The 27982-nt window shown below is 34.7% G+C and overlaps 2 protein-coding genes across 2 annotated transcripts; one reads left to right on the forward strand and one right to left on the reverse strand.

Moving 5' to 3' along the window:
• The first annotated feature begins 11194 nt into the window (after nucleotides 1–11194).
• On the forward strand, nucleotides 11195–12630 carry LOC122042334 (mitotic spindle checkpoint protein MAD2). The gene is made up of 7 exons (XM_042602382.1): nucleotides 11195–11375; nucleotides 11464–11479; nucleotides 11583–11713; nucleotides 11784–11904; nucleotides 11988–12091; nucleotides 12167–12288; nucleotides 12371–12630. Exons 1-7 carry the CDS (start codon nucleotides 11303–11305, stop codon nucleotides 12419–12421), a joined length of 618 nt encoding a protein of 205 aa, XP_042458316.1. The 5' UTR covers nucleotides 11195–11302; the 3' UTR covers nucleotides 12422–12630.
• Nucleotides 12631–12711: 81 nt separating this feature from the next.
• On the reverse strand, nucleotides 12712–26736 carry LOC122042333 (trihelix transcription factor GT-1-like). Its single transcript, XM_042602381.1, has 5 exons — nucleotides 26033–26736; nucleotides 24005–24043; nucleotides 17823–17951; nucleotides 17384–17605; nucleotides 12712–13016 (listed from the first exon to the last, which is right to left on the reverse strand). The coding sequence occupies exons 1-5, from the start codon at nucleotides 26634–26636 to the stop codon at nucleotides 12802–12804; spliced, it is 1209 nt and encodes a 402-aa protein (XP_042458315.1). The 5' UTR covers nucleotides 26637–26736; the 3' UTR covers nucleotides 12712–12801.
• Nucleotides 26737–27982: the final 1246 nt, after the last annotated feature.

Here is a 27982-nt window from a genome sequence, read left to right on the forward strand (position 1 = left end):
AATCAAAATTCTAAACTTAATTAAAAATATTTTAAAACTTAATTAAAAATATTTTAAACTTAATTAAAATTTATTTTTAAAACATAATTAAAATTATTTTAAAACTCAATTAAAATTATTTTAAAACTCAATTCAAATTATTTAAAACTTAATTCAAATTATTTTATAAAAACTTAATTAAAATTATTTTAAAATTTTAATTAAAAATTATTCTAAAACTTAATTAAAATTATTTTAAAATTTAATTAAAAATTATTTTAAAACTTAACTATAAATATTTTAAAACTTAATTAAAAATATTTTAAAACTTAATTAAAATTATTTTTAAAAACTTAATTAAAATTATTTTAAAATTTAATTAAAAATTATTTTAAAAACTTAACTAAAGATATTTTAAAACTTAATTCAAAATATTTTAAAACTTAATTAAAAATATTTTTAAAAACTTAATTAAAAATATTTTAAAACTTAATTAAAAATATTTTAAAACTTAATTAAAAATTATTTTAAAACTTAATTCAAATTATTTAAAAAAAATAGTTCGGTCGACCAAACTCAGCGCAAACATTGCAAACCAGTTGTTGTGCCTTCAATTTATCGGTCAACTGAAACACCGATTCAGTCGATTGAAAACGTAAGATAAACACTGAAAATTAAACCAACCTTTAATTATTTGGTCAACCGAATACCTTGTTCGGTAGACTGAAAGCTTGAATTCACCCTCATCCAATGCGAAAAGTATAGCAGTTATCAATGTCTCGATCGACAGAAAATCTTGTTCAGTCGACCGAACACCAAAACCCTTTTCCTGATTGGTTGAAGATTTTAAGGGATCGGTCGACCGATCGAAAGCTATAAAACTGACCCTCCAGCATAAGCCGAATCTCACCCAAACCCTTCCTCCCTTTCGTCTCCTTCTACGCCTTTTAAAGATCATTCGCCGTTTACAACCTTCCTTGGAACACGATTATGCCTCAATAATTTCTATCCAAACATCCTTTCTTTTATTAATTACTATTCATTTATTCAATTCTTTTAATATTAGTAAAAAGAGTCGCGCAACTGCACAAAGGGAGGCTAACTACTCCTTAAATTCCAGCCAAGACCCTAGATTTTCCACCGAAGATCTATGTAAATCATTTCAAAATAAAAAATTTAAAGTGATAGGGACTCATTGTCTTGACCTTCAATTCTATCAAACATATTGTCCAAAGGACATAGACATCACGCAACATTTTTAACTTGATAGTATTGTTTTCTATCGGCATGCATATAATCTAATTCTATGTTCTAAATTTTATCACAACTTGTGTGAACTCGACTCCCATCACTATAAGACTAGAGTTGCAACCTGAGATATGTTGTTTAACCTTGATATATTTCTCAGGTTTTTACGAATCCAACCTTCTGTTAACCACATCTTTTTTAGTTCTTTCCTTCCTGACATACTACCCGCTCCTTTCGCTCATCTGACCCTGGATCTTATGTATGTTGATTTCTTTGAGGGGCCACATCCCAAAAAGATGTCTACTGTACCACTCAGTCCAACTGACAATGACTTTTATAAGATGATTGTGTCTTGCATTCATCCTCTGTTGTCTAGAAATCAGGGAGTTCTACGTCCAATACATCTTTTTCTGATGTATGCACTGAGACACGGACTCGACTTTGACTTGGGTTACTGGATTTTCATATCCAATATCTATTATTTGGGGTACAACACCTCGAATAAAGTTCACATGATCTAGTGTCGCGTTCTCACTACCTACATTTCTCTCTAGGTGTAGGAGTTCACCGAGGTGAATTGATAGAGTTGTCTAATTTTGATGTTGTTGGAATTAGGCAATTGTTTTTTGCTAGGATTAAGACTATCACAAAGGAACTTGTGTATAAATGGACCCATCCACGATATATTCCACCAGTAGCCAAGGAAGATATAGTTGAGGAGAAGCCGATTGCGGTCGAGGAGCATAGTCAGTCACCATTTGATCCAAGATTTGCATTGACGCCTTTTTTGACACTGCTCAGGGCAACTCTTACACACCCCCGCCGTCGACCAGTGATTTTTTAGTCATCTTCAAGATGACATTTTTGGACGGTTCAACTCCTTAAAGACCAAGATGAATGATCAGTACAACTCTCTCAAAGGACAAATTACAGATTTTTGTCAGGAGATGACTGATCGTACTGATATCTTAGAGAGGGAACAGTGTCAGATGTTTGATTATCTTCATACTGCAGATGATGATGACGGCGAGTGATCTTTAGGACTAGATACATATTTTTATGACTTGTTGACATTATGCCTATGTGTGTATTTGAATTTGGTACTTGTTTTACTTGTTAGTTTTGAGTACTTTTTTGTTTTGTCTCTCAATCTGCATCTTAATTGAATCATGCATGCAGTTTATAGAATAAGTCTTTTTCTTTAATACATATTTTTGAAAATTATTACTTAGTAGCTTTTAAAAATTAAATTTTCAAAATTTATTTTTAAAATAAATTTTAAAATATTTTATCTTTTTGGAGTAGCTTAGGTCTTCCTGTAAAAATGCATGTTCTTATAGTTTTAGTAGCCAGCATCTTACAAGCACAGTAGGATACCTTATTTGTGTATTTTGAAAACATAGAATGGTGTGGGATGCTTAGAACTTAGCCTAAGATTTAAGATGCTTATGTCAGTGCATTGCTATAAATCTAGACTTTAAAAAAAAAACACATTGATCAACTTAGAAAATCTAGCTAGTAACAACCTAGTTAGAATCATACTCTCAAGTTGACCAACCTGAATCAAAGCTGCTATCTTATGGTAGTCAGCTAAGTATGAAGGTTGGGCATTTTATCATAAGGACATTTTTATCTAGTTTTTAAAATCATACTTGGACTTTTAGGTACTTATCAATTTTAGTGGGAGCATTAATAACATTTTCTCAATTATTTTTCGAATTATTTTCAAAAGTAACATTTACATATTTTCAAATTTTTTTAAACTCACATTTAATCTTCAACTTAATTTTAAACTTAAATTATTTTCACTTTCAATTTTTTTTAACTTATCAAATTTTTAAAATTACTTTTACCCTAAGAAATTTTTAAACTTTAACTTACCAAATTTTTTAAATTTTTTCACCTTAACAATTTTTCAAAATTATTTTACACTAACAACCTTTTAAAATTTAACTTATCAAAATTTTTTCCTACCAAATTTTTAACTCTACCAAATGTTCCTATTTTTTTACTTTAGAAAATTTCAAACTTCCTTTCAAAATGTATCTTTCTCAGCTTTTAAAGGTCTACTTTTCTTACTTGCTTAGATTTTTTTATCAAAACCTTATTTTTGAAACCATATTTCAAAACTCTTAAGTTGTGTTTCCCCTATTTTTTATGTGTGCCAAAGGGGGAGAGATAGTAAATTCAGGGGGAGTTGTTAAACTCAAGGGGAGTAAAATGAAAAATAAAAATGCTTGTTTACTTATATGTTTGCATATATTATTAACTTAACTGTGAACCTTGATTGCCAAACATCAAAAAGGGAGAGATTGTTGGTACAGGGTGCACCAAAATTGAACCTGAATTTTGATGTTGTCAAATATTCAAGTTAAGTCTTATTGTGATCTAACAAGTTGACTGAGTGTGCAGGCTGTTTACTCAACCGGGAAAGTCCTAATCGTGACTAGGCAGGAAAGACTTAGCAAATCGTGGAAGACAGGCGGAAAGACCAAGTGGGTCTAGAGGATCCGACACTTGGCAAGGAAGCTCAATAGGTTTGGAGGACCGAAAATCGAGGGAAAGTCTTGATGGGTCAATCCGATGGTAAGTGGTAAAGTCTAAACAGGTCTATAGGACCAAGGTTTGGTGTAGGATCCTTGGTGGCCGGCTAGAGAGGGGGTAAATAGCCTTGTAAAGAAAAACAACCTTCCTCAAACTTTATAGCTTACTAAATATCAACACTTGCATAAAATAATTAAAAGACTAAAAAAAGGTGATGCACAAAGAAATTACTTAGTTACAACCGGGGAGGTTGTTAATCCAAGTAAAATGTAAAGCTCACTAAAATTTTTCTCTGGCCAAAGAAGCTTCTTACAGCAGTTAGATCTCACAACTAGAAAGTTAAACAAAAGAAATCGTTTACAAGTGTTCTCTCTTTTTCTTGTTCATATTAACCATTGGGACCAGGGTTGTATTTATAGCCCTGGTCGGGGCGCTTGGATGGGTTCCAGACGCCTGGGAGGGGATAAACTTTTATAGCCGTTGTAACAAAATGTGTCACGTCGCATTCTGGATAATTTTCTGCTCCGAGCACCCGGACCAGAAAGTCAACTTCTAGTTGACTTTTTGGTCCAGGTCTTCCGCTCCAATCCCACTCGTATTGGTCTAGATCTTTCGCTCCTGCTTCGCTCGCTTGGGTCATCTCGGTCATCCGAAATAGGACTCACCCAAACCCAACTTACGGCCTTCGAGCAATCTTCCACTTCGACTTCTCATCCCTCGTAAACATCACGCGCCTCCTTCTCGTCTGCCTACATACTCTTCCGCAGCACCTCGTCTCTCAAACGTACCAAGCTCGTCGGCTCTCTTCTGTGTCGTCCTTCTCGCTAGCTGCGTCTTTCGCTCAACTTCTTGTGCTCCTAAGTTCCTGCACACTTAGACACAGGGATTAAATACCAACAGGACCTAACCTGACTTGGCTGATCACATCAAAACTACCTTGAGGTACTGACAATCTTCCCCTTTTTAATGTGATCAAACTCAAGTTAAGTTAGGATAAATCATAAACAAAATTTTACAAGTATAGAAATTAAGTATAAAATTAAAAAGGGTTAAAATTGTACTACCTCCATACCTTCCCCTAGACTTAATCTTTACTGCTCCCCCTTTTGATCAAATTAAAAGTGGGTACGTTAAAGATATTACATGGAAGGTCTAAAAAGTTTAAGGAAAAAAATAAAAATATGAAAAATGAAGTTTCAAACTACTTTGATTTTTAAAAAAAGTCCATTAATAATAAAAACGTTAGCAAAGGTTGAATAGAAAAAATTTCACAGAAAGTTAAATTTTTGGCAAAATTTAAAAAATATATATATATTTTGATCACTAGTTCATAAAAATTTCTAAGGAACAATTTTCAAAAGATTGTTTAGATTAACAAATTTTAATGATTAGACCTTTTTTTAAAATAAATTTTTCTAGCAAAAAAAATTAAAGCATTAGTTGAATGCTTCATAGTAAGTCAATTAAACATTCAATTCAATAATTGGCTTCCAAGTTATGGCGAGGCACTAGATCTTCTTAGTTATTGGAGTATCAACCACTTCTAGACAAAGACTCTTAAAGAATTTAAACATTTAACTTTCTAAAAGTCCTAAGAAAGTAATTATTATAAATATAATTTTGGAACCCAAAATAGGTTCCTTCCTCTGAAATTAATCAGAAATTTCTTAGGAATATATTTTTATGATATTTTCTTAATTTAGCCCTTATGGTATTTAAATACCAGTTTAAATTATTATATTTCCTAATATTTTGATTATTTAATCATGCATGATTTTTCAAATCTTCTATTTTTATTTTCAATTTATCATTTTCTATTTTTAATTTATTATTTTATATTTTTAAATTATCAAATAAATCCAAGGGGCATGCATTAGCTAATTGTCTTTTCAAGTCTATATTTTCTTTTTCTAATTTTACTAAATCCTCGGAAAGAATCTTAATAAATTGAAATGACTTTTCAGGAGATAAGACACGTACCTGACTTACATCATATTCTAATGCTCCCCCTTTATCGTAGCTTTCCTCTGATGATCCTCCCCCTTCATCGATGCTCATTTTTGAACTGCTTTCGTCTTCTTTTTGATAGTCTTCCATTAGGGCTAGTTTGGCATAGGCTTCGATTTCGGATTTGGATGACATGTCATCCCACGTCGCCTTTAGATTATACTTGAGCCGGGTTGGCTTCTTGTTCTTCTCCTTGTCCTTATTCTTTAATTCTGAGCAGTCATCCTTGATGTGTCCTTCTTCATTATAATTGTAACATCAGACCTTCTTTTTGTTCCAATAATACTTTCTCGTCTGTGATTTAAATTTATTAGATTTAATAAATTTATTAAATTTTTTTACTAATAGTGTCGCTTCATCTTCGTCGATTGACGCTTCTGAGTCTGGATTGACCATTCTTGCCTTCAAGGCAATGTTCTGACTAGGCTCCTTTTTCATCTATGCACATCTAGATTCGTGAAGTTCAAAGGTGGAAAAAAGATTTTCTAATGAACTCACTTCTAGGTCCTTAGATATATAAAATGAGTCGACTATAGAGGTCCACTCAGGTGTCCTAGGGAATGTATTTAAAGCGTACCTTAATGAATCTTGGTTCGTTACCTTTTCTCCGAGATTCGTGAGTCCGGTAATGAGTTCTTTGATCTTCGAGTGCAGATGTGCGACTGTTTCACTTTCTTCCTTCCGGAGGTTCATTAATTGGTTCCGGAGCAGATCCCGTCTCGCGAGATTTGCTTCGGAAGTTCCATCGTGAAGTTCTAGGAACTTCTCCCAAAGTTCCTTTGCTAATTCATAATTTTTTATCCGATTTACTTCCTAGGGTGGAAGTCCACTGAGTAGGTGGAACTCGGCTCGTCTGTTCGCTACAAAGTCTGCTTGCTCCTTCTTGCTCCATTGGTGCTCTTTCTTTTCATTTCCTTGTTGGTCTTTGGGAGCTACAAAACCATATTTAATTATCAAAAGAATTTCAAAATCAGTTTCAAAAAATACCTCCATGCGTTTTTTCCATAACGTAAATTCTCCCTCAAACTTCGGCGAGCAGATGCTCGATCCAATCATCATCTTCAACCGGAGGTTAGTCCTTTTAAGACGTTTTAGCTCTGATATCACTTGTAGGACCCTTAGGTGCCGGCTAGAAGGAGGGTGAATAGCCCTGCAAAGAAAAACAACCTTCCTCGAACTTTATAGCTTACTAAATATCAACACTTGCATAAAATAATTAAAAGACTAAAAAAAGGCTAGGCACAAAGAAATTACTTGGTTACAACCGGAGAGATTGTTAATGTTGGGGATCTTGTATGGCCGACTAAAAGGGGGATTGAATAGTCGTGCACCCCAAATAATTGCTTCTTGCTATAATGTTAATGCGCAAGAAGAAATACAAACAAGTAGAAAGTTAAACTAAAACAAAAATAAGAAAGCAAACCACTACACATTGTTTAGCGTGGTTCAGAGATTAGGGCTCCTACTTCACGGTTGTCCATAAGGTGGGCGGTCCCTATCCATCGGTGGATTAGCCCCTGGCAAACTCTGGCTACTCAAGCAACTCCTTGTGGGTGGAAAAACCTCACCACAACACCAACCAAGAACACTTGGACACAAAGGAAACCTTGAGCACTTAGTAACTACTAATTAGGCTTTAACCAATCGTCACCTTGGCCAGCTATCCCAAGTTTCATCTTATAGAGCTTGGGAAGAAACAACAAGGTTATTTATCATTACCAGTCGATTGGTCCTTGCAACAGTCGATTGGTGCCTGGCCAGCGCCTCTTTACCAGTCAACTAGTCCTTGCACCAGTCAAGTGGTCCCTACCGTTCAGACACAGAAACTCTCTGTGCTCACCCCCAGTCGACTGGCATAACCCTAAACCTAGGGTTTCCCTTCCTGATTGCATTTCTCTCGCACTCGGACCCTCACGATTCACTTGACTCTTCTTCGTAGCTTTGACCTCTTACCTTCAAGCCTACATCCTTTGGCTCTCATCCCTCGAATGCATTCAAGCCCGCGGCTCATCTCTAATGTCATCCCTCGCGTATGCCTCAAAGTCGCTTCCCTCAACCCTTGTCCTTGCTTCCTTGTCCACGGTCCCTCAGATGCTCCATCCTTCACCGGAACCGAAGTCATCAAGCTGAGTTATATGTGTATCCTGTAATCCTGCACAACTCAAATACAGATATAAGATACAAGGATTTTAAACCCTTTGCCCAAACACCAAAACACATGGTTGTACGGACCATTAAGATTGCTCCAACAGTTAATCTTAGGAAGATGTAAAGCTCACTAAAATTCTCCTCTGGATGGAGAAGCCTCTTACAGTAGTTAGATCTCACAACTAGAAAGCTAAACAAAAGAAATCGTTTATAAGTGTTCTATCTTTTTCTTATTCATATTAACCATTGAGACCAGGACTGTATTTATGGCCCTGGTCGGAGCACATAGACAAGTTTCAGGCACCTGGGAGGGGATAAAATTTTATCTCTGTCGTAACCGAACGCGCCACATCACATTCTAGATAATTTTCTTCTCCGAGCACCCAGAAGGGTTCCTGGTGCTCGAACCAGAAAGTCAACTTCTAGTTGACTTTTTGGTCCAGGTCTTCCGTTCTGGTCCCACTCATATTGGTCTGGATCTTCCACTCCAGCTCCGCTCGCTTGGGTGATATCGGTCATCCGAAATAGGGCTCACCCAAACTCAACTTCCGACCTTCAAGTAATCTTCCGCTTCAGCTTCTCATCCTTCAGAAACGTCGCGTGCCTCCTTCTCATCCGCCTGCATACTCTTCCGCAACACCTCGTCCCTCATATACACTGAACTCGTCGGTTCTCTTCCGTGCCATCCTTCTAACTAGCTGTGTCTTTCGCTCGACTTCTTGTGCTCCTAAGTCCCTGCACACTTAAACACAGGGATTAAATACCAACAGGACCTAACCTGACTTCATTGATCATATCAAAACTACCTTGGGGTACTAACAATTAGCAGGTAAGTTAAGGTAAGCAACTGGAGGAGCGACAGTAAGGTCGTGTTTCGGAAGGAACAAACCCTAGGTCACTAATCCAACTGAAAAAATCGGGAAGGTTTCCAAGTTGAGATCAAGATAGTGTTACTATCTTTTACTACTCATGTATCTTACTATATTATTGTGCTAACCTTTGTTTTACAGGAAAATATTGTCTAACTTTGTTTTGCATGGAACGACCTGATCGATCGATCGAACCGAAGGATTGGTCGACAGAACAAGACTAACTCAGACCAGTGACTAATTCAAACCAAAGCATAGTACAGTCTAATCAAAGCTTGATCGATTGACCGAACCATGATAATGTGGCACAGATCAGATCAATCAAAAATAAAGATGGAAGCCTGGCTGATCGGTAGACCAAACTGGAGGATCGATCGACCGAAAGATCTCTCATTAATGGAGCATTAAGTGTGAATCTCGGCAAATAGTGAAGATCCAATGTTCAATCGACCGAACATGGTGATCGGCCGATTGAACCATTAAACATCATTAATGTTCGAATATCGGATCTCAGCGAAGAATGAAGGAAGCGGGTTCAGTCGACCGAACCCAAGAATCGGTCGATCGAACAACGACGATTCTTATAAAAAGGAGCTCGAGGTCTAAGGCAGGAGACCAATTCTTCTTCAATTCATCTCTATACAAAGCTGCTCGTGCTACTACTCTGCGCTTCATCTTTAAGCAAGTTGCTGCTTTGTTCAAGTGTTGACCGAGCTTCGTCCTCTATTTTTGTCGGTATATTTTAAGCTTGCATTGTACTTAACTTGAAAGAAGATAGTAGTTTGTTTACTATCTTCTACTTGCATTTGTACGCATTGCTTCTTTCTGAAGATTTCATAAAGAAGAATCATAGTGAATTATCCAACGGTATGATAAAGGATCGCGGGTCTTGGAGTAAGAGTAGACGTAGGCTCTAAACCAAGTAACCACCTGAGTCGTCTATTTTATTATACTATTTTCCGCTGCTTACTTTGATTGGTTTTACGATACGAAAAGAAAGAGTTTTTTTGACTAGCGATATTCACCCCCCCCCCCCCTCTATCGCATTCTTCGATCCTTCAGAAACCTGTAACACTTTGAATGGATTTTATCAAAGCTCTCTAGATCTATTAATAAGTTTTGATCGAAATTCATTGAATGACATAGAGAATTTAAATTTATGAAAATTTGACATTTAATGGAAGAGTTGAACATGAAAAAAATACATATGGTTTGTAAGTCATGTCCTGAGTCTCACAAATGAAATTATGGTTGTGTTAATTGACACATAGTCTATACTTGTTTAGAAAGATTTGTAGGGTCGTGATTTTTTAATGAAAATCTTTAATAAAATAATTTTAAAAATATTTTATTGTATTTATTAATTTTATTTCATCCTTTTTTATTCTTTTATGTTTTTTAAAAGGTTTTACCTTATGTTTAAATTATGGTGTTGATTTTTTAAAAAATTAGCATTTATTGGTGTTTTAAAATAGTACTATAGCAGTACTTATATTTAAGATATGATATTAGTTTTTAAAAATCAACCCTAAATCAATTTTTTAATTCACTTTTTTTATTATTTTTATTAATAAAATCAACTCTCTTTAATAATTTAATTTTTTTTTCTTTTGTAATTAGTTATTAAAAATAGAAAAAAAAATTGTTTTAAATTTGTTTACTTTTTATTAAACTTCTTTTATATTTTTTTTATTTTTATTAACATTTAATATTAAAATTATATATAGATAAATTTAAGGATTATAATGTGTTTAATGATTATTTTTTTAAAAAAAAATAACCTAGTTCAATTTGATTAAGGAGGAGAGGAGAGGAAAGAGGTTTTGAAAATAAATAAATAAATAAATTTAGTTAGTTTTACTGATTAATCCTTAAGATGATTCATTCGGTCTCACAGAATTTTTTTACTAAGCATTATGATAAATCGAGAAATGCTCTCAATGGAAGGTTAAAAAATTTAGTATCCTTTAGTTACGTGTCTTATTTAAAAAAAAATTATAAATTTATTATAATTGATGATGAAATTATAAATATCTAAATGATAATTTGAATATCATGTTGCTATTGTACTCTACTCTTGGGGCTGAGAAGTTTTGGAAAAAGATAATGGATTAGCCGGAGAGGTAAAATGATAATTAGGTGTACCTTTTAAAAATTCAATAACTTGCGAAATTATTGATAGTAATCCGAAAGTGAAACACAAACAGATATTTTAAGTATCAAATATCCGTAAGATACTATTTTGATAATTTTAAAAGAAGAGCATTTTTTTATATTTTTTTGACACTAAAAAACCCCATGTACAAAAAGGAAAAGCCGCCCACCAAGTTGTCGAAGTCACCGCTTCCGACCGTTGCAACTTCGCAAATGTAGATTTGTTTTTATAAATGCCCCGCAAAAGGGGCAACTAGCCGTTAACTCGCCCACTTCTTGTCCGCCGGATTCCTCTCGCCCTCGAAGCCGCCGATCTCTTCTTCAACCACAATCGTCCTTCAGCAACCAGCGAGATGGGATCGAGAACCGCCTCCAAGGACATCATCACTCTCCGCGGCTCCGCCGCCATCGTCTGCGAGTTCTTCGGTAACGCCCACGCCTCTCTCTCCATCCTTCCTTCCCACTCTCGATCTCACTCTTTTTTTTCTGTTTGATCTTGATCGATGGCCCGCAGGGTATGCCGCTAATAGGTGAGGATCTTTTTTGCCCCAAGTTCCGTTCTTTTTTTGCGCTTGCGTTGTTCGATTGGGTTTCTTGACTCGGATTTGGAACCCTAAATGGCCGAATCCGCAGCATCCTCTACAACCGAGGAATTTATCCGGAAGAGAGCTTCGTCAAGGTGAAGAAGTACGGGCTGCCGATGCTGCTCACGCAAGATGAAGGCGTCAAATCCTTCCTCGCAGGCTTAACATCTCAATTGACAGGTACACATCTCAAAGTTCTCTGTTTGTTTGATCTTCCTTCTTACCCCCTTCCATCTAAACGCTTCGCAAGAATGGATGGAGGCCGGAAAGCTCCAACGGGTGGTACTCGTGATCATGAGCAGGACCACCATGGAGGTACTGGAGAGATGGAATTTCAGCATCCAGACCGATGCTGAGGTTGTGGAGAAAGGGTAAAAAGCATAATAATCATAACCAATCTACAATGGTTCTTTGTTTGATCAAAAAATTAAAAAAAAAATTGTTTTGATATCAGGCTGATCAAGGAGAAGAGCGATAAAGAGATTATGAGGGAGATCCAAGCAATCATGCGTCAGATTGCATCGTCGATCACGTACCTGCCGTGCCTCGACGAACCTTGTGGGTGCTCAATTTGCGCTTAGTTTCTTGGCACAGTTAGTTGTTTTACTGGTTTTGCTTGTGTTACTCCTGAAGGTGTTTTCGATGTGTTGGCCTACACTGATATGGACGTGGCCATTCCATTCTCTTGGATTGAGAGTGATGCAAAGTTGATCGAGAACCCGCAGATGGTGAAGCTGCATTCCTTTGATACCAAGGTAGGATTGTGCTTTTGATCTAGTTCTGTTTCTTCTGGCTTGTTCTAATGTTTGCCTTTGTCGACATGACTACTTGATGCAGATTCATAAAGTCGACACGCTGGTTTCTTATAAGAATGATGAGCAGGATTAGCGGTATTATATCGTGTTTGTGAATGATTCATTCACTCTTATGTGCGGGAGTGTCTGATGGTTATTGTTGTTGTAGCACAGCATTGTCTTGCTCCATGGTGCTTGTTGGCTGTGAGATTTATGCTTTAATGGGGTTTCAAATCTGGTCTGTCTGCTCTTTGGATGAGATTTGTTTGTGCTGAAATGTGATAATATTGTCTTCTGTCAGGAGCTAAGGAATTGCCAATTGATTGTTTTGGTTTCTTTATCATCCAAAAGGAGAGGGGATGATGGAAATTAAGTGAGCTCTAATGAACCGAATGAGTCAAATAATATAAAATTCTTAGTACTTATACACAAACACACCATGAAATCTCACACTTTTAAGAACTTTACAGCTAACTAATCGCTAAGCAATCTAACTCCCTGGTACACGGCACCTGGGTGCAGTTCATCAAGAGAATCGACATTTTTAAAGCTGCTTAACTCTCTAAGGCCGGTCCATCCACGGTGAGAAAGGAAATCATGGAAACCGTCCTCTGTGTACAATGTCTTTTCTTCAGTACGAACTGGTATATGATCCGTGTCATCATAAATACAAACTTTTATGGTTACACCTGCAAAAATTAGAGTTTCATAAGCAGGGGGGAAAAAGAGCAAACTGAAGATGCAATGAACTTTATTGTCAGTCAAAATAAACACATCAAATTTAGACAAGTTCATTTGAACTGATGCTGAAGAATGGATTACCAGAAATAGGGAAAAAGACACATCAAATGTAAATTATAATATCATTGCATGTGTTATCAAGCATACAACAACAAACTTTATCACATTAGATAGGATCGGCTATATAGATCATTTTAGACCATTGGACTTTATCCCCTACTATATCATCATCTATATTTAAATAAATTTTATTTTGTTTTATCTTTACTAGCTAAGTCTTATTTGATCTTCCTCTTCCTCGTTTAATGTGTATATTTGTCATAATTTCACATCATCTAACTAGAGCATTTATCAATCATCTAAGTATATGTTCATACTATCTTAAATGTGTCTCTAGGAGTTTTCTCTCAATAGATGCATTCCCGATTTTCAATGTCCTCATTTTTTATCTTGTCCATCCTCGTATCTCCACGCATCCACCTTAGTATCCTCATCTCTATGACTCTCATCTTATGGTACTTGAGTTATAGCCCAATATTTAACTTCATACAGCATAACATATGTAACCGTCATTTTATAGAACTTCCTTTTAAGTTTTTAGAAATACTTTACGATCACAAAAAACACCTGACGCTCTCTTTCATTTCAATCATCCTACTTATATTCCATGTAAGACAACTCTCTCAACCCCTCCATCCCGTTGTAAAAACGATCATAAATACTTAAAACTTATAGATAACTCGTCATCTCTAATCTTAACAATTATATTATTATGTCTAATATTTTTAAACTTAAATTCCATATATTCTATCTTTACACTACAACACCTAAAGCTTTCATTTCTAGTATTTCCCACTAAGATTCGAATTTAGCATTTACTTCTTTACGTGTCGCATCTAAAAAAACAATTAACATTACAAACAACATGCATCATGGTAACGTGTCTTAGATGTATCTAGTAAGTTCATCTATGATTAGTGTAAAAAAATAAGACTTAGCGTTGATCCTTGACATAACCTATCTTCGTAGAAAATGCTTCGATTAATCTATTTGGAATCTTTAATCTTGTAATTACATCCTCATACTTATCTTTAATTAATTTAATATACGCTACGTTAACACCTTTTTTTCAAGAATTCTCCACATAATTTCCCTTAGATTCTACCATAAATTTTTTCTAGGTCAACAAATATCATGTGTAAGTCTTGCTTTTATTTCCAATATTTTTCAATTGGTTAGAAGATGTATAACTTTTATCGTTGACCAATCCAAATTGATTTCAATTACCACAGTCACCTTCCTTAGTTTTTTTTCTATTGCTCTTTTCTCAAAATTTCATGATATGATTCATTAGCTTAATACTCCTAAAATTCATACAATTTTATATATTTCCTTTGTTTTTATATAGGGATACTAGAGTAATTACTGGATCATATATTTTTTTCGTTTTCAATATCCGGTTGAATAACTTTGTAAATCATTCAATACTTTATTTCCCCAAGCACTTCCATACCTCTATCAAAATATCATCTAGTCCAATTATTTTTCCATTGTGCGTCTCATTTAAAATTTATTCTACTTCTGAAGTTTGAATTCTATAAATAAAATTTAAATTTATATACTCCTATAACCTACTTAAATAGTTAAGTTCGTCACATAAACCTTCATTAAAAAATTTATGAAAATACCTCTTACATCGATCTTTTAGGGGGTGTTTGGTTGATGGGTTTGGGAATGAGGGAATGGAATGATAGTAAAAAATAGTGTTTGGATTGTGGGTTTGGGAATGACATTTTGGGAATGATTACTAGATTTATAGGAATCACCAAACCCATATAACTTGATGGGTTTCATTTTCATTCCTATTCTCATTCCACCCTACTATCAAACTCATACCTATAGTCATTCCCATCATTTAACCAAACACCCCCTTATTTCCTTATCATTCACTAATACCCTATTACATCCATCTTTAAACTTGCTTTAGCTATTTTATGGATGTCCCTTTCCCCTTTTTTTATATACATACAAGCATTCAAAATTTTCATTCTTAGCTTCACTCACCGCTTTCTTGACCTCTTTCTTGACTACTATATAGTTTTTTCGGTTTTCTTCATTCTTACAAGTGAATAATACCTTGTAGGTTGTCCATTTAACCTTCACTTTCTCTTATACTTTTTTGTTCTATCATTAAGATTCTTTACTTGATGATACACATCCTTTTGACTCACCGAATACACTCTTAGCTACCATTTTAACTTTAATGTCATCTTATCCTATATCGTATTTGAGTCATCATGTCTTTCTCTTAATACTTGTACTTTACTCTCTCCTTAAATATACTTTGTTTCTCATCCTTTAAATTCCACCACTTGATTCTAAAAGTCATGCATGTTTTTCTTCTATTGATATTATATTTGAGACACATATCCAACATTCATAACCTATGTTGGGTAGGGATAACTTTACAATCTTTACAAATTTTTTTATCCTTCTTCCTAACTATAAGAAAGTCAATTTGTGATTTATTGTTCTCACTTTTAAACATAACCAAGTGTTCTTCTCTTTTTTTGAAAAATATATTAGTTATTATACGTTCATATACAACAACCAAACTTTATCCCACTAGATGGGTCAGCTAGTTATTATAAGTTCATATGCTATCGCAAAAAATCCAATATAATTTTTCCTCTTTCATTTCTTATTTCAAAACCATAACCTCATGCACCCTAACATATTCCTCATTTCTTACTCCTACATGCCAAAATCATATCTCTATGCACCCTATCATATTCCTCATTTCTTTTTCCTACATACCCATTTAGATCTTCTATTAAAATCATTTCGTTTAGCAGAATATTTTATACTACCTCATCTAGGTCTTCCTAAAACCTATATTTAATGTCTTATCTAATCTTACTTAAGATACATATTTGTTAAGTACATTGTCCCCACGAGTTGGCATAGTTGGAACCTGCATGGGAGTTTGCTTCAATAAGTCTTGGTGTCAATTCTCAGAGATACAAAATGCCTCGTTGGGTGTCTGACCTCCCATGCAAAGGATCGCTGCACTAGGGCAAAATGTCTCCCATGATTTATCTGCATGTATCTTGTCGTGGGACTAACGATACTAGGCCGCTTGGGGTAAGCGATATCACCTTTTGCTCCAATATATGTTAATTACATTAATAAATTTTTTGTCACTACTATCTTGAGAGTTATAATCTTATACCCTTTTAACTATTCTTACTACTTCATTTAACAAACTATCTATAGCAGTACCTATTTCATTTCTTATTTTATTCCTTCCTACTATAGCTTAAAATTTAAGTTCTTTAACATTTTTCCTTCTCTCCTACTTATTTTATCTCTCATAAATATAAAATATTAATTCTTCTCCTACTCATATCTAGTACCTCCATTGTTTACCAGTGTGTTCCTATGTTTCATGTTTCAAATCTAAAACAATTGGTATTCTTAAAAAAATGTTTGTTTTTATCCAACCATATGAAAACTCTTGCATATTTAAAATGCACTCAATTTCTCATGAAGGTGTAGTAGTCTTTGCCGAGACGTTCTAGTCGAATCCGGCAATGCAATCTATCTTTTCGAGGAATAATAACCCAATATTAGTACAACAATTTGATGGATTCATTTATAGAACATTAGCTTGTGTTTAACCTTGACTAACAATCTAACACAGCCCTCAATATTTTTTATCAAGCCTTAGGCCCCGGCATCGGCAGGACCAGCATGACTATTTTGCATTCATTATTAAGCATCATGGGACAAAATAAAATCATTCATCAAGTGCATGAATCTGTATCAAATTGTCAGAACAATAAAGGAGAGATAATAAGAGCACTCATTACAAGACCAATAATGATCACAATAATCGCATATTAATCTATAATTACATTTAGAGATAAAGATGTAATATTAAATTTTGTAGTGTATCAGAATTGCAGCTTTTTATTTCTTGCTTTCATAGCACTGTTTCAATTTATTACCGCAATTGCATCCAAGTAGACGGCCAAAGAAACATTATTTGTCATTAGACTTGTATTCCATTCATAATTGTGTATACTTCCTCCAAGTAAAAAAAAAAACAATTGTGTATCCACTTTTTGTGCAATAAGGTTTTGTTAAGTACAAAAATTACATTTAATCAAACACAAGTTCTTATAGAAAGTATGAAACACATAAATGATAAGATTTAGCAGTCCAAAATTTAAGAACAGATGACAAATGAAAGTATTATTGTCACAAAAGGTGCAGTTTTAGATATATAGTCATAAAAGCATATTATCATTACCTTCATAAAGATGCAGAGTATAGGAACCAAGAGGCATTTCTCTGTCAAAGCTGCGAACCACATTGTCTTCATCTTCTAACCAAAAAGCCCTTTTTGTTCTTAAACCAAATGCAGACTTGATGGCTTCCTTAATCGCCTCTGCAGTGCCGTCAATGCCAATTTTTCTCGAGAAATCACCCCATTTGACTAAAATGACTCTTCCAACATAAGAGGCACTATTATCTGCATAGTATAAAATTGACAAACTAATCATGTCATCAGAAGGAGAGTAGCAGTATTTCAAAAACAAGACCCTTTTTTATATGATAATACTATATGTTTAGGTTAGCAACACAAATGAAACATTTTGAGTTGAATAGTACGTGTGATATTCCATGTCCAAGATGGAATCAATGAATATCCAAGAAGATACTTCTAATATCGATAAAAAGTTCATTACCATTCACAGATGCATCTCTCCAGTTCCATGGGGGAACACTATTGGCAGCAACAGCATCAGCTGTTGTTATAGCAAGTGGATGTCTGTCATGCTCTAATGTTCTGTCAAGGTTTAGTGGTGACCTACCACCTGTTAGATAATAACTCAAAATCTTATATACTTTATTGCTACAAACTCGAATTAGAAAATCTAATCTGGCACAAGTGGTAAACATTCAATTTTGATCAATAAGATGACGAGTAAGCTTATCACAATCAAATATAATAAGAACATTTAAAGGGCTATTTTACAAGGACATATTCTAACAAGAAAGATAACCCATAGCACATTTTCTCTTTACATGAATCATAAATTATTAAGCAACAAAGTAGCTTGGGAAAATATCTAGTTTGGGTGTAAAATTCAGTAGCTAAACACCCAGAACCATTAAAGATAGAAAAGGCTAATCAAATCAATGTAACCAGTCCCAAGGATACACCCCTCCCTACACATGCAAGGCAAAGATTGCTGGACTCGAGAGATCCTAAATCTGGCATTGAAAAAAAAAAAACCTCGTACACAAAGATAAAGTTTCGTATTTCTGATAAAACACATAATAGATTCACAAATCCAGTTTATCAAACGACCTGGCAAATGTAGTCACAAAAAACCTAATCTAACCATTTATCAATTTGTTTTCAGTCAACACATCGTCTTGCCTGAGTGATTGCTCTAATTGTGAGCTGCCACTATGATACCAGCACACCACAATGAAGTATTGGCTGAGGATAAAAGTTCAACGGCTAAGTGGGCATGCAATAAAGGTAAGAGATTGAAGTCCATGTCTTATCTTTATTGCCTGTGTGTCAATGTACTATATGTACAGCAATGTGAGAGGGGGATAGTTTCCAAGAATATGAACATAAGTTACGTTTCCCATCCATAACTATGATGAAATGTAATACTTCTGTTGAATGAAATGACTTTTAAGGGAGTCCAACCAAATGAGGAAACTTCTGATTTATTAATATTGGGTGTCAACAAAGCACCTGTTGAGGGAAGGACAAATAATCCTTGGAGTCATCTCCAGTGCCAGAAATAGTCAAGCATTCCGTTCCAACATTATCCTGCCTGTTCCAATTCTAATTCTAGTGACGTCGGTCTACCTTCCAATGGTGAACCAAGATATATTAAAATACAGGTGGAGAAATCAATTCCAGTAGTTTATATCCAGGGAAAATTATTTAATTTAGATCTTGAAAGATTGTCAAATTGATCTCACAAAAATGCTACAAGAACTGATGCCCTCATCTGATACACCATTCATTTTGGTATTAACAAGGTGATCAAGATGACGCATGCAACAATTTGTAACCTATTGCTCCCAAATGTTAATGGAAATATTTTTTAAAATTGGTAGAGACCTATATTTTAAAATAAATAAGTGCTAAAATTGTGTCAGCACAGTAGTGTACAATTGCGTCAATATACAATGCCCTAAATTAGCAAACGCCACTAATTTTATCAAATTTAATCCATTCATAATATTATATTTTAATTTAAACTAACTCTTATCAGGGTTGACATACAATTATTATGGTAATCAAATTATTAATATATATTTTTAAAGGACTCTATTTATTCTAAAATACTTGCATTATAAAAATATATTATAATTATATCACTATAAATAGAATTATTAGATTACCTTTTCACAAATTTAAATAATATATCACATTTGTATTGCTATATATAAAATTATTAGATTAGTTGAACAATAACATAAAATAATATATATAAAATAATATATCATATTTGTATTGCTATATATATATATAGAGGGGGCAGAAATCAATCTTGATATATATAAAATAACCATGTTAAGAAATCACTTAAATAAATACAGAATCATTTAACTTATTAACACTATTGCAATTAATAATTAAAATTAAGAATTATTAATTTAATTTATAATTTTCCACCTGGTTAAAGAATTAAAATAAGAAAAGTAATAGTGGATGTTTCCAAATTGAATAGGTAAACTACAAAATTACATAAAAATTATGGTGATATGACAATACAAGGAGAAGCTTTAACATTTTGCTTTTATATAGAGACAATGATATTCTTATAACATAAAGCTATATGCAAGGTGTAGGGATCTTTTGCGAAACAAGGACATACGCAGCGGAAAAATGATCCCTCCAAAGATCCAAGCGAATACTATATATATGTTATTCTACTCTATCAAAATAGAATAGTTACCTTTGTTGTGTGAACGGTACCATCCCGAAAGCAACTTTGATTTGTCTGATCTCAGCACAATCAAAGTGGTCATGCCTCTTCGAAATCCACACGAACACATCCTTCGTTCGTCTCACAAACTCAGCCTTCGAAGAAGAACCACCTTCATTGTGCTAGCCACTTTAGTGATTCGACCAAGAGAGGAAGAGGAAGAAGATCAAGAGTCTCACAAAATTTGACTCAAAAGGGTCTTTTTATATTCATCCAATGAATACCAAGGGTTTTGCCATTTGGTGTTCTTCCATTAATGATGAATTAATCTCCATTAATCTTTATTAATCTTATTAATGGATTGGATTTAATATATTAGATTAACCATTACCCAATAAGTCAATAACCCAATGAGTCTAATCCGTATTCATTTGAGTCTAACTCAATGAGTCAAATTCAGATTAGATTTAACTCTATAATCTTAGAGTCCATCATATTTTAGTTAAACTAAAATATACCCATCTCCAAACCAATATGTTCTTTGTGTGTGACCCAATATACTCTCGTAACGTTGGCAATGTCTCAAAAACAACATTTTAGATACATAAGAAATGAAAGGCATCTAGCAATGCATCATTGCTACCTAAGTGACGAGAATGTCGAGATCCGACTTAATCTTTTTGTGTCTATTATATTGTATAACTAGTTCCTTCTATCTTCGATATCTAGATTGATCGATAAGGTATAGATCGTGTCATCCTTTTATCAATCTTTGTATTTCTTGATCTCCAAATAGACTCACTTAACCAAATGAGCTCAATATCTCATATTGATTTATTTGATCATGGTCATGCATTTTAGTAGTCCTACTTAATCAAGAGGTCCATAGATATCACTTTCGTCATATGGAAGGGATAGATCTCATCTACATCACTCGCATCCCTCCGCATAACTTATTGCATACCCAATGATCGACTTTATAGTCCACCTTGTTACAGGTGACTTATGAGATTAAGTCAACAATTGACCTACATGCTAATCTCAACGTATTAATATTGTCCTTGTATATTAGTACTTGACTAGGAATAGTTAAGAGTAGTGTTCTATATATGTCTACAATTTCTCACTATCAATTCAACCAATTGATATGCTATAAACTAGAACCTACTATCCTACAATATTATTATACTCATTCATCTGGCACAGATCTGAAGTAAATATAATAACCATAACATTGTCTTTTATTGATAAATATGATACAATATATCCTAAATCAATCAACTCTTGATTGACTCTTAAGACTTACACTAACACAAGGTACCATACATATTTACAATCAAAGTTCTAAAATTCACTAGGCGCTAGTCGAGCACCAGACCAGCGCCTAGTGCTTAGGCCGCTTAGGCGGGGACTAGGCGCTGCTAGGGGGATTCCACGGTATCAACATAAATTACATAATAAATCACATTCTATAACTCTAACACAATAACATCAAATTCAAAATGAGCTTAAAATTAGACAACTAATAAAATATCACAAATTTATTCTACTTCTCTATAATTTTCAATAATTTATTCTTCATCGGACACAAATTCAATATCATTATTATGATCCTCCACTTCTTCTTCGAATGTAAAATCATCCACATGAAGTTCTCTCACTCTAGAGTTTCTTCAGAGTTGTCTGATCAAATGACGTTTCCAAATGATGAGGATTTGGCTAACCTTCAATTCAATCGCTTCCAAGTCGCTCAGTTAAGAAAAGATCAGACAAATTTTTCTTCAAATCAATTTCTCCAGTCTGTAACTCTTTGATTTCTCATAAATGTGGGTTTCTTCATTTGCTCTAATTTCTCCAACTTTGGTTACTCGGTACATTGAAGATGGAGTTTGGTGCTAACCGCTAGGGCAAGCTAACAAATCGAGTTTCTTGTTGGACCAAAGTTTAGGACTTATAAACCTTAAGCCCAATAAAAAAAAATGTTATATTTTTGTTTTTTTTAATTGGGTTTTAAATTTAAAAATTCAAATTAAAAAAAAATCATGAAAACCCTGCACGATTTTTTTCGTGCCTAGACAATTCAACCGATTAGTCAACGTCTAGGGCTGCCTAATCCTGCCTAGGCTGGTCGACTAGCATATTTTCGGTGCAGCTGGCTTGTGCCTAGCGCCTAGGCAGCATCTAGGCGGCCGCCTAGACCGATTTTTAGAACGCTGTTTAAAATAGGTCAATATCAAATTTATTGTTAAGGAGTTGGGAAGGAAGTCTCCTATGGCTCTCAAAAAACATCTTTTATAAGAGAAATATTAAATGAATCTCTTTGCAAGAAATCAGTATGCTTAGATTAAAACTTACAGAAATTGCAAAATTGCATAATATGTGATCATACAGCACTGAATTTAATAATTGTTCCTGTAATTAAAGAGGTGCAAAGACTCATCTTGTATACAATGCCAAACATAAGTCAAGCTATCAAAAAGCCAAGAAGTGTTACTGGATAGTAGCGTTAAGCATTCTGCAATATCAAAATGCATTAAAGAAATGATTTACCTTATAAGTATGGACATCTAAATAGTGGTGTCTATTATGATTTAATTATACTAGGTTGATTATTAATAAAGTATCCACTTCAAGATTTTATACATATATCAAAGGCAACCTAGTAACTTAATAATTGAAAAGGCAAGAAGCAATTTGTTGTATGATGAAACTTGGAACAGAATATAGTGCAATAGCTCACATAGCTTGGTAGACAATGTAGATTCATTTTCTTTGAAGATCTCAATTTTGGTAGTATTGAACCAATGAATATGCATTATGACAATTGAGAACGCATTTATATTGTAAACAATCTAATGTTCCATGAATCAATTAACAGGTAGACTGCCACTTCATCTATGATATATAGTTATGTCTTATAAAAGAAGCATGGCATACCTTCTTTTGGAGAACAAATTATTGGCATTTTTATCATGTCTCCTACTACTACGATTTATGTTTAAAAATAACAAGCTAGCCACAATAAATACTTATATTCTAGAATGAAGGAGAGTGATCGTAATAGGAAAGATAACAACCTAGCCTTACACCTATATCTTAAACATAATTACTAATGTTAAAGGCTATAAATACATGAAGTATAACCTATATTTTGATATAACAGTAAAATACTTAAGTTTTAACTTTAGACAATGTACTATTTACGAAGTTATGAAGGATTATTCTGCTTTAACTAAAGATCTCTACTAGATGATAATAACATGAAACATTTACGCTGGGAAATTGTTTTCCTCATGGGAGAGTTAGATTCTTGAACATGTGGAACAAACATGAGAATGTTATGATCCCTCCCTAACCTAACTGGGATTGTATTAGGCCAGACTTACAACTAGATACAAAAATATGTATATATGCTATCACAGTAAGAGATTCTCTTACCACTTATCTTTTTTCTTAAAAAAAACTACCTGGGATTGTTATGAATTCATGTGTCAGCACCACCCCCAGTTTTATTTTGCAAATCCAAAAATTAGATTATTCAAACATCAGTATATTATGCTAGATAAAATATAATACAAGAGTTTGATCAAGTGAAAATATGAGTTAGAGATTTAATATAAATTAAGGCAGCGTTTGGTTTGTAAATTTTCTATTTTCATTCTATGAGAAAATAGAAAATATTGTTTGGCTGGCAATTTCCACATTTGTTTTCTAGAAAAGGAGATATCATTTTATGGGAAAATAGAGAATACATACAAGTCATTTTCTAAGAAAAGGAAAAACGTGTGTTTTTCTGAAAATGAAAATAGAAACCAAACACTCTCTAAGTTTGAAAATAGAAAAAAAACATTCGCACAAAGATTTCAAAGCCCATCCATGCAATGATGACATGGAGCTAACTATTTCATGAAGCAATGACCATATAAAGGAAAATGGATAAAGCATAGTTTAGAATGACATGATAATACCTTCCACAGATCCAAATGGAGTGTTTACATCTTCAAGACCTACAAGAACATGTATGAATGTGACAAATGACGAGAACTGAGAAGATAAAGCAACAAGGTCATAAAGGTAAATCCATCAAAGTAATCTGTTCATGATTCCTGGCCATTAAATAATCGTGCATCCTAAAGAATTGTACAGAACTCAATCAGGTAATCCCAAACATAAATGTATTGACTAAAAGATAACTTATGCAACACATTCAATAAATAAAAAAAAGAGAGAGCTTTTATTATGAGCAGACAACAAAAACTACTAGACCCAATTTGTGCAGGATAGTTAAAGAATAAACAACTAAAGGATCAACTGTAATGCAACTAAAAACAAATCAGTAAGTCATCCAACACAAGAATAAAAAGAAGAAATAACCTTTATCATGAGCGAACATAAAATTCAAATGATTGCAAAGCATTGTCGTGTAGCGGCTTAACAAAATTTTAAAAAAAAATATTGAACCAAGTAACACCGAACCTTGGACGACCTGCCCGGGGCCACGGAAGTTTCCCACCGACCGTAGGATAAATCGGGAAGCGCTCGCGGCGAGCAACCCAGAAGCCCAACATCCCGTGGTTGCGTGCCCCATTTGGAGGAAAAATCCCTACAAATGCGTCTTAGCTCGAAATCGAACCGTGGGTGCCTAAGTGATAAATCGACGCCCTTCCGCTGCACCGCAGCCCCGAGGGCAGCAGCTTAAGCAAATAGTAAGTGGGCAAGGTGGTTACAACCAAATAATAATGAGTTGCATGAATAAAATTACTAGCCATAATAGTTTTAGGATAATTAGGAAATAGGTGCTGACAAGGAAATCTCTCCTTAGTGGTCACTCTAGCATTAAGTGGATTCCTCCCGGCTAGAATACACATTGACGGATTAAATTATGATTTTGAAATAGCAAAAAAATCATCATTAAACAATATAAAGTAATGTAAAGAATAAAATATTTCATCTTATTTACTTTATCACTTGTGTTTAACCTTAATTGTTTAGAATGTCACTATATATCCCTTATATTGCTAGTCTTGTAACAATAGAGGGTGCACAACAGTAAAATATTGGGTTTCTCCTTGTGACTTGAGTAATCATGATTTGATTCTAAGAATTTAGTACCATTATGTTTCTTAATTTAAATGAACAAAGAATACAAAAATTCACGAAACTGGGAAAATAAGGTGTAGCAATCAAGGGAATTAAGAAAATTGACCTTTAGAATGCAAAAACAACTAATAGATAAACAATGTAAACAGAAAACTCAAGCATAGTTAAGCATAACATCATGGGATTACTTCCAATACTGAGAAATTCAAAAAAAAAAAAAAACCTATTATAAATTCCTAACAAAGTAAACCAAAAAAATGTTTTCCTATGAAAATTAAATAACAAAGAGGCAAGTGATGATTATGATGCCATTATATGTTTGAATTGTTTTTACAATGCTGAAAAAGTCCAAGAAATGAGAGACAAAAGATGGTTATGATGGCATTGTAGAATACATTTTGTTTTCTGGAAATCCCGAAAAAGTAGAAAAAATGAGACGCGAAAAATTGACTTACATCAAACCGTACCTGTACCTCATTGATAGATATAAAGTAATTTTCCTAACAACTGTGAATCTTATCAAAAAAATATGGACCACAACACTGTTTTATTGAATGTATCAATCACCATATTGTGCCATGAAAAAAGAACTTTTCAAAACTTAGTTTGGGAATTGTGAAGCATTAACGTGAGTTAAATGGAGAGAGTGACATAATTTCTAATTTAAAACAAAAGGATAAGTAAAACGTCAAATGAAATAAAACTAAATGGATTCAAATGCTAATTCCAGCTTGTGAACTTGCGGACAACTTAAAACATAAGTAGATGCTAACTCCAGATTGTGAGGATGTAAACAACTTAAACAGAATTAAATGTTAATTCGAGATTGTGAAGTCATGAACAACTTAAACAGAAGACAAGTAGAGATTCAGGATGTAACAACAAGAAAAAGGCACCTTTATCAGGAAACTGAATGTATGTGTCAACCTTTGACACCGAAGAGCTCTTGAAGCTGGATTTCTTGCTTCTCTCTTTGAGCAACTCATCCAACTCCTTGTAGTATGACATCTTGGCCGACCCGCTCCCTTTCGACTGGTGCTTCGCCTTCTTAAACTCCTTTAGCAAGTTCCTCCACTTATCCGTGCACATCGTCGGCGACCTGTCGAAGCCTTTCTCCCGCATCTTGGCGGAGATCTGCTCCCACAGGTGTTTATTCGACTTGGAGGTATTGAAGAGCCCATCGATCTCCCGGCGGAACGCGATGAGGCTCCTCATCTCCTCCTGGATCCACGTCTCCGCGCGCTTCTTCGTCGCCTTGACCTCATGATCATCGCCACTGCTATCGCCCAAAATCATCTGCTGCTGCTGGGGCTGGGGCTGGGGCGGCGGCGTCAAGCCGCTGTTGTTGTAGAAATCGATGCCGCGGGGCTTCTCGGCCAAGTACATCGTCTTGGCCGGCTTCGCCGCGGCCGCGCCTTCGACAATGGTGAGCTGAGCACTCCCGTGGAAGCAAGGAAGAGACGATTCGGAGAGGAACTGGTCTAGGGTAACGAGAGGCATCGTTGAGGTTGTTCCAAACCCATGCCGGAGAAAGAGAGTGTAGGATTTTGGCTGCCCAGGAGATACTATGGGTTTGGGATTATTATGCAAAAGATTTGGCCGAAAATTAAAATGCGCCCCCAATTAAAAAAAAAAGCAAATGGGCGTTTTATAAAAAATTATTAAAAAAAAAACTGATGTTTTATCTCCGTTCTTTATTTTAGGATGGTGGTAGAGATCGATAGCGACTATAAACATATAAAAGTTATTCTTTATTATCAACGTTGTTGTAACTAATAGTTATTATAATATATATAAAAGTTGTCTCATAGGATTTGATATCATGCCAAAAGATATGACTTATTTACTAAGTAATCATAGTTCAATTCCCACATATAATATATTTATGCCTATTGAACTATTAGGGAAACTAGGATACTCGTCATATCATTGTATTTCCAAGATTTACTCAATTGAGTACTATAATGTGATGAAAAAGAAAGTGCCCCAATGAGTGTTATAAATGGCAGTAGGTGGTAACGAGATGACTAATGATCGTCTACTACCTCAATCACCTAGGTGGTTAAATTTTTTACTATTTTTGTACCTAATATTATAAATAGTCATCATTTTTTATGATGCTTATGCATAAATAAGTGTTGGAACCCTGTGATAATTTTGATGTGATCAATCGGGTTATGTTAGGTTCTGTTGTATTTGACTCTTGTGTCTAAGTGTGCATGAACTTAGGAACACAAAAAGTCGAGTAGTAAGACGCAGCTAGCGAGAAGGATGACACGGGAAGGCAGCCGAGGGACTTGGAGCATCCGAGGAGCAAGGTACTGCGGAAGAGTATACCGGTGGACGAGAAGGACATGCGCGACGTTCTAAAGGATGAGAAGTCAGAGCGGAAGCCTGCATGAGGAGAAGGCCGAAAAATGGATCCAGGTGAGTCCTATTTCGGAAGGCCACGATTATCTAGGCGATCAGAGTAGTAAAAGAACGAAAGAAGACTGAAGATGTTGCTGGAGGCGCCTTCAAAGGGAATTGAAGGTGCCTTCGAGGTATCTCCGTGGCGCCTCTGTGCTTCACTGTGGAAGGCGCATTCGATGAACAGTATGAAGGCGCCTTCCAGCCCTATGAAAGGCGTTTTCGACTAGACTGATTTTAGTAGTTGCCAAAGGATAAAACTTTATCCTTTGGCGCCTCGCTGGAGGCGCCTTCCAGCCTTATGGAAGGTGTCTTCAAACCACGGATAAGATTTTTCAGGAACTAAAAAAGACCCCTGAACCTAGGAAATAGACAATCAACTCATGTATTCTTTTCCTAGCAACTGTCTGAGCGTTTAACGATTGTAATAGACTTCT

This window comes from Zingiber officinale, chromosome 2A, assembly GCF_018446385.1.
Source record: "Zingiber officinale cultivar Zhangliang chromosome 2A, Zo_v1.1, whole genome shotgun sequence".
NCBI classification, from domain to species: Eukaryota; Viridiplantae; Streptophyta; class Magnoliopsida; order Zingiberales; family Zingiberaceae; genus Zingiber; species Zingiber officinale.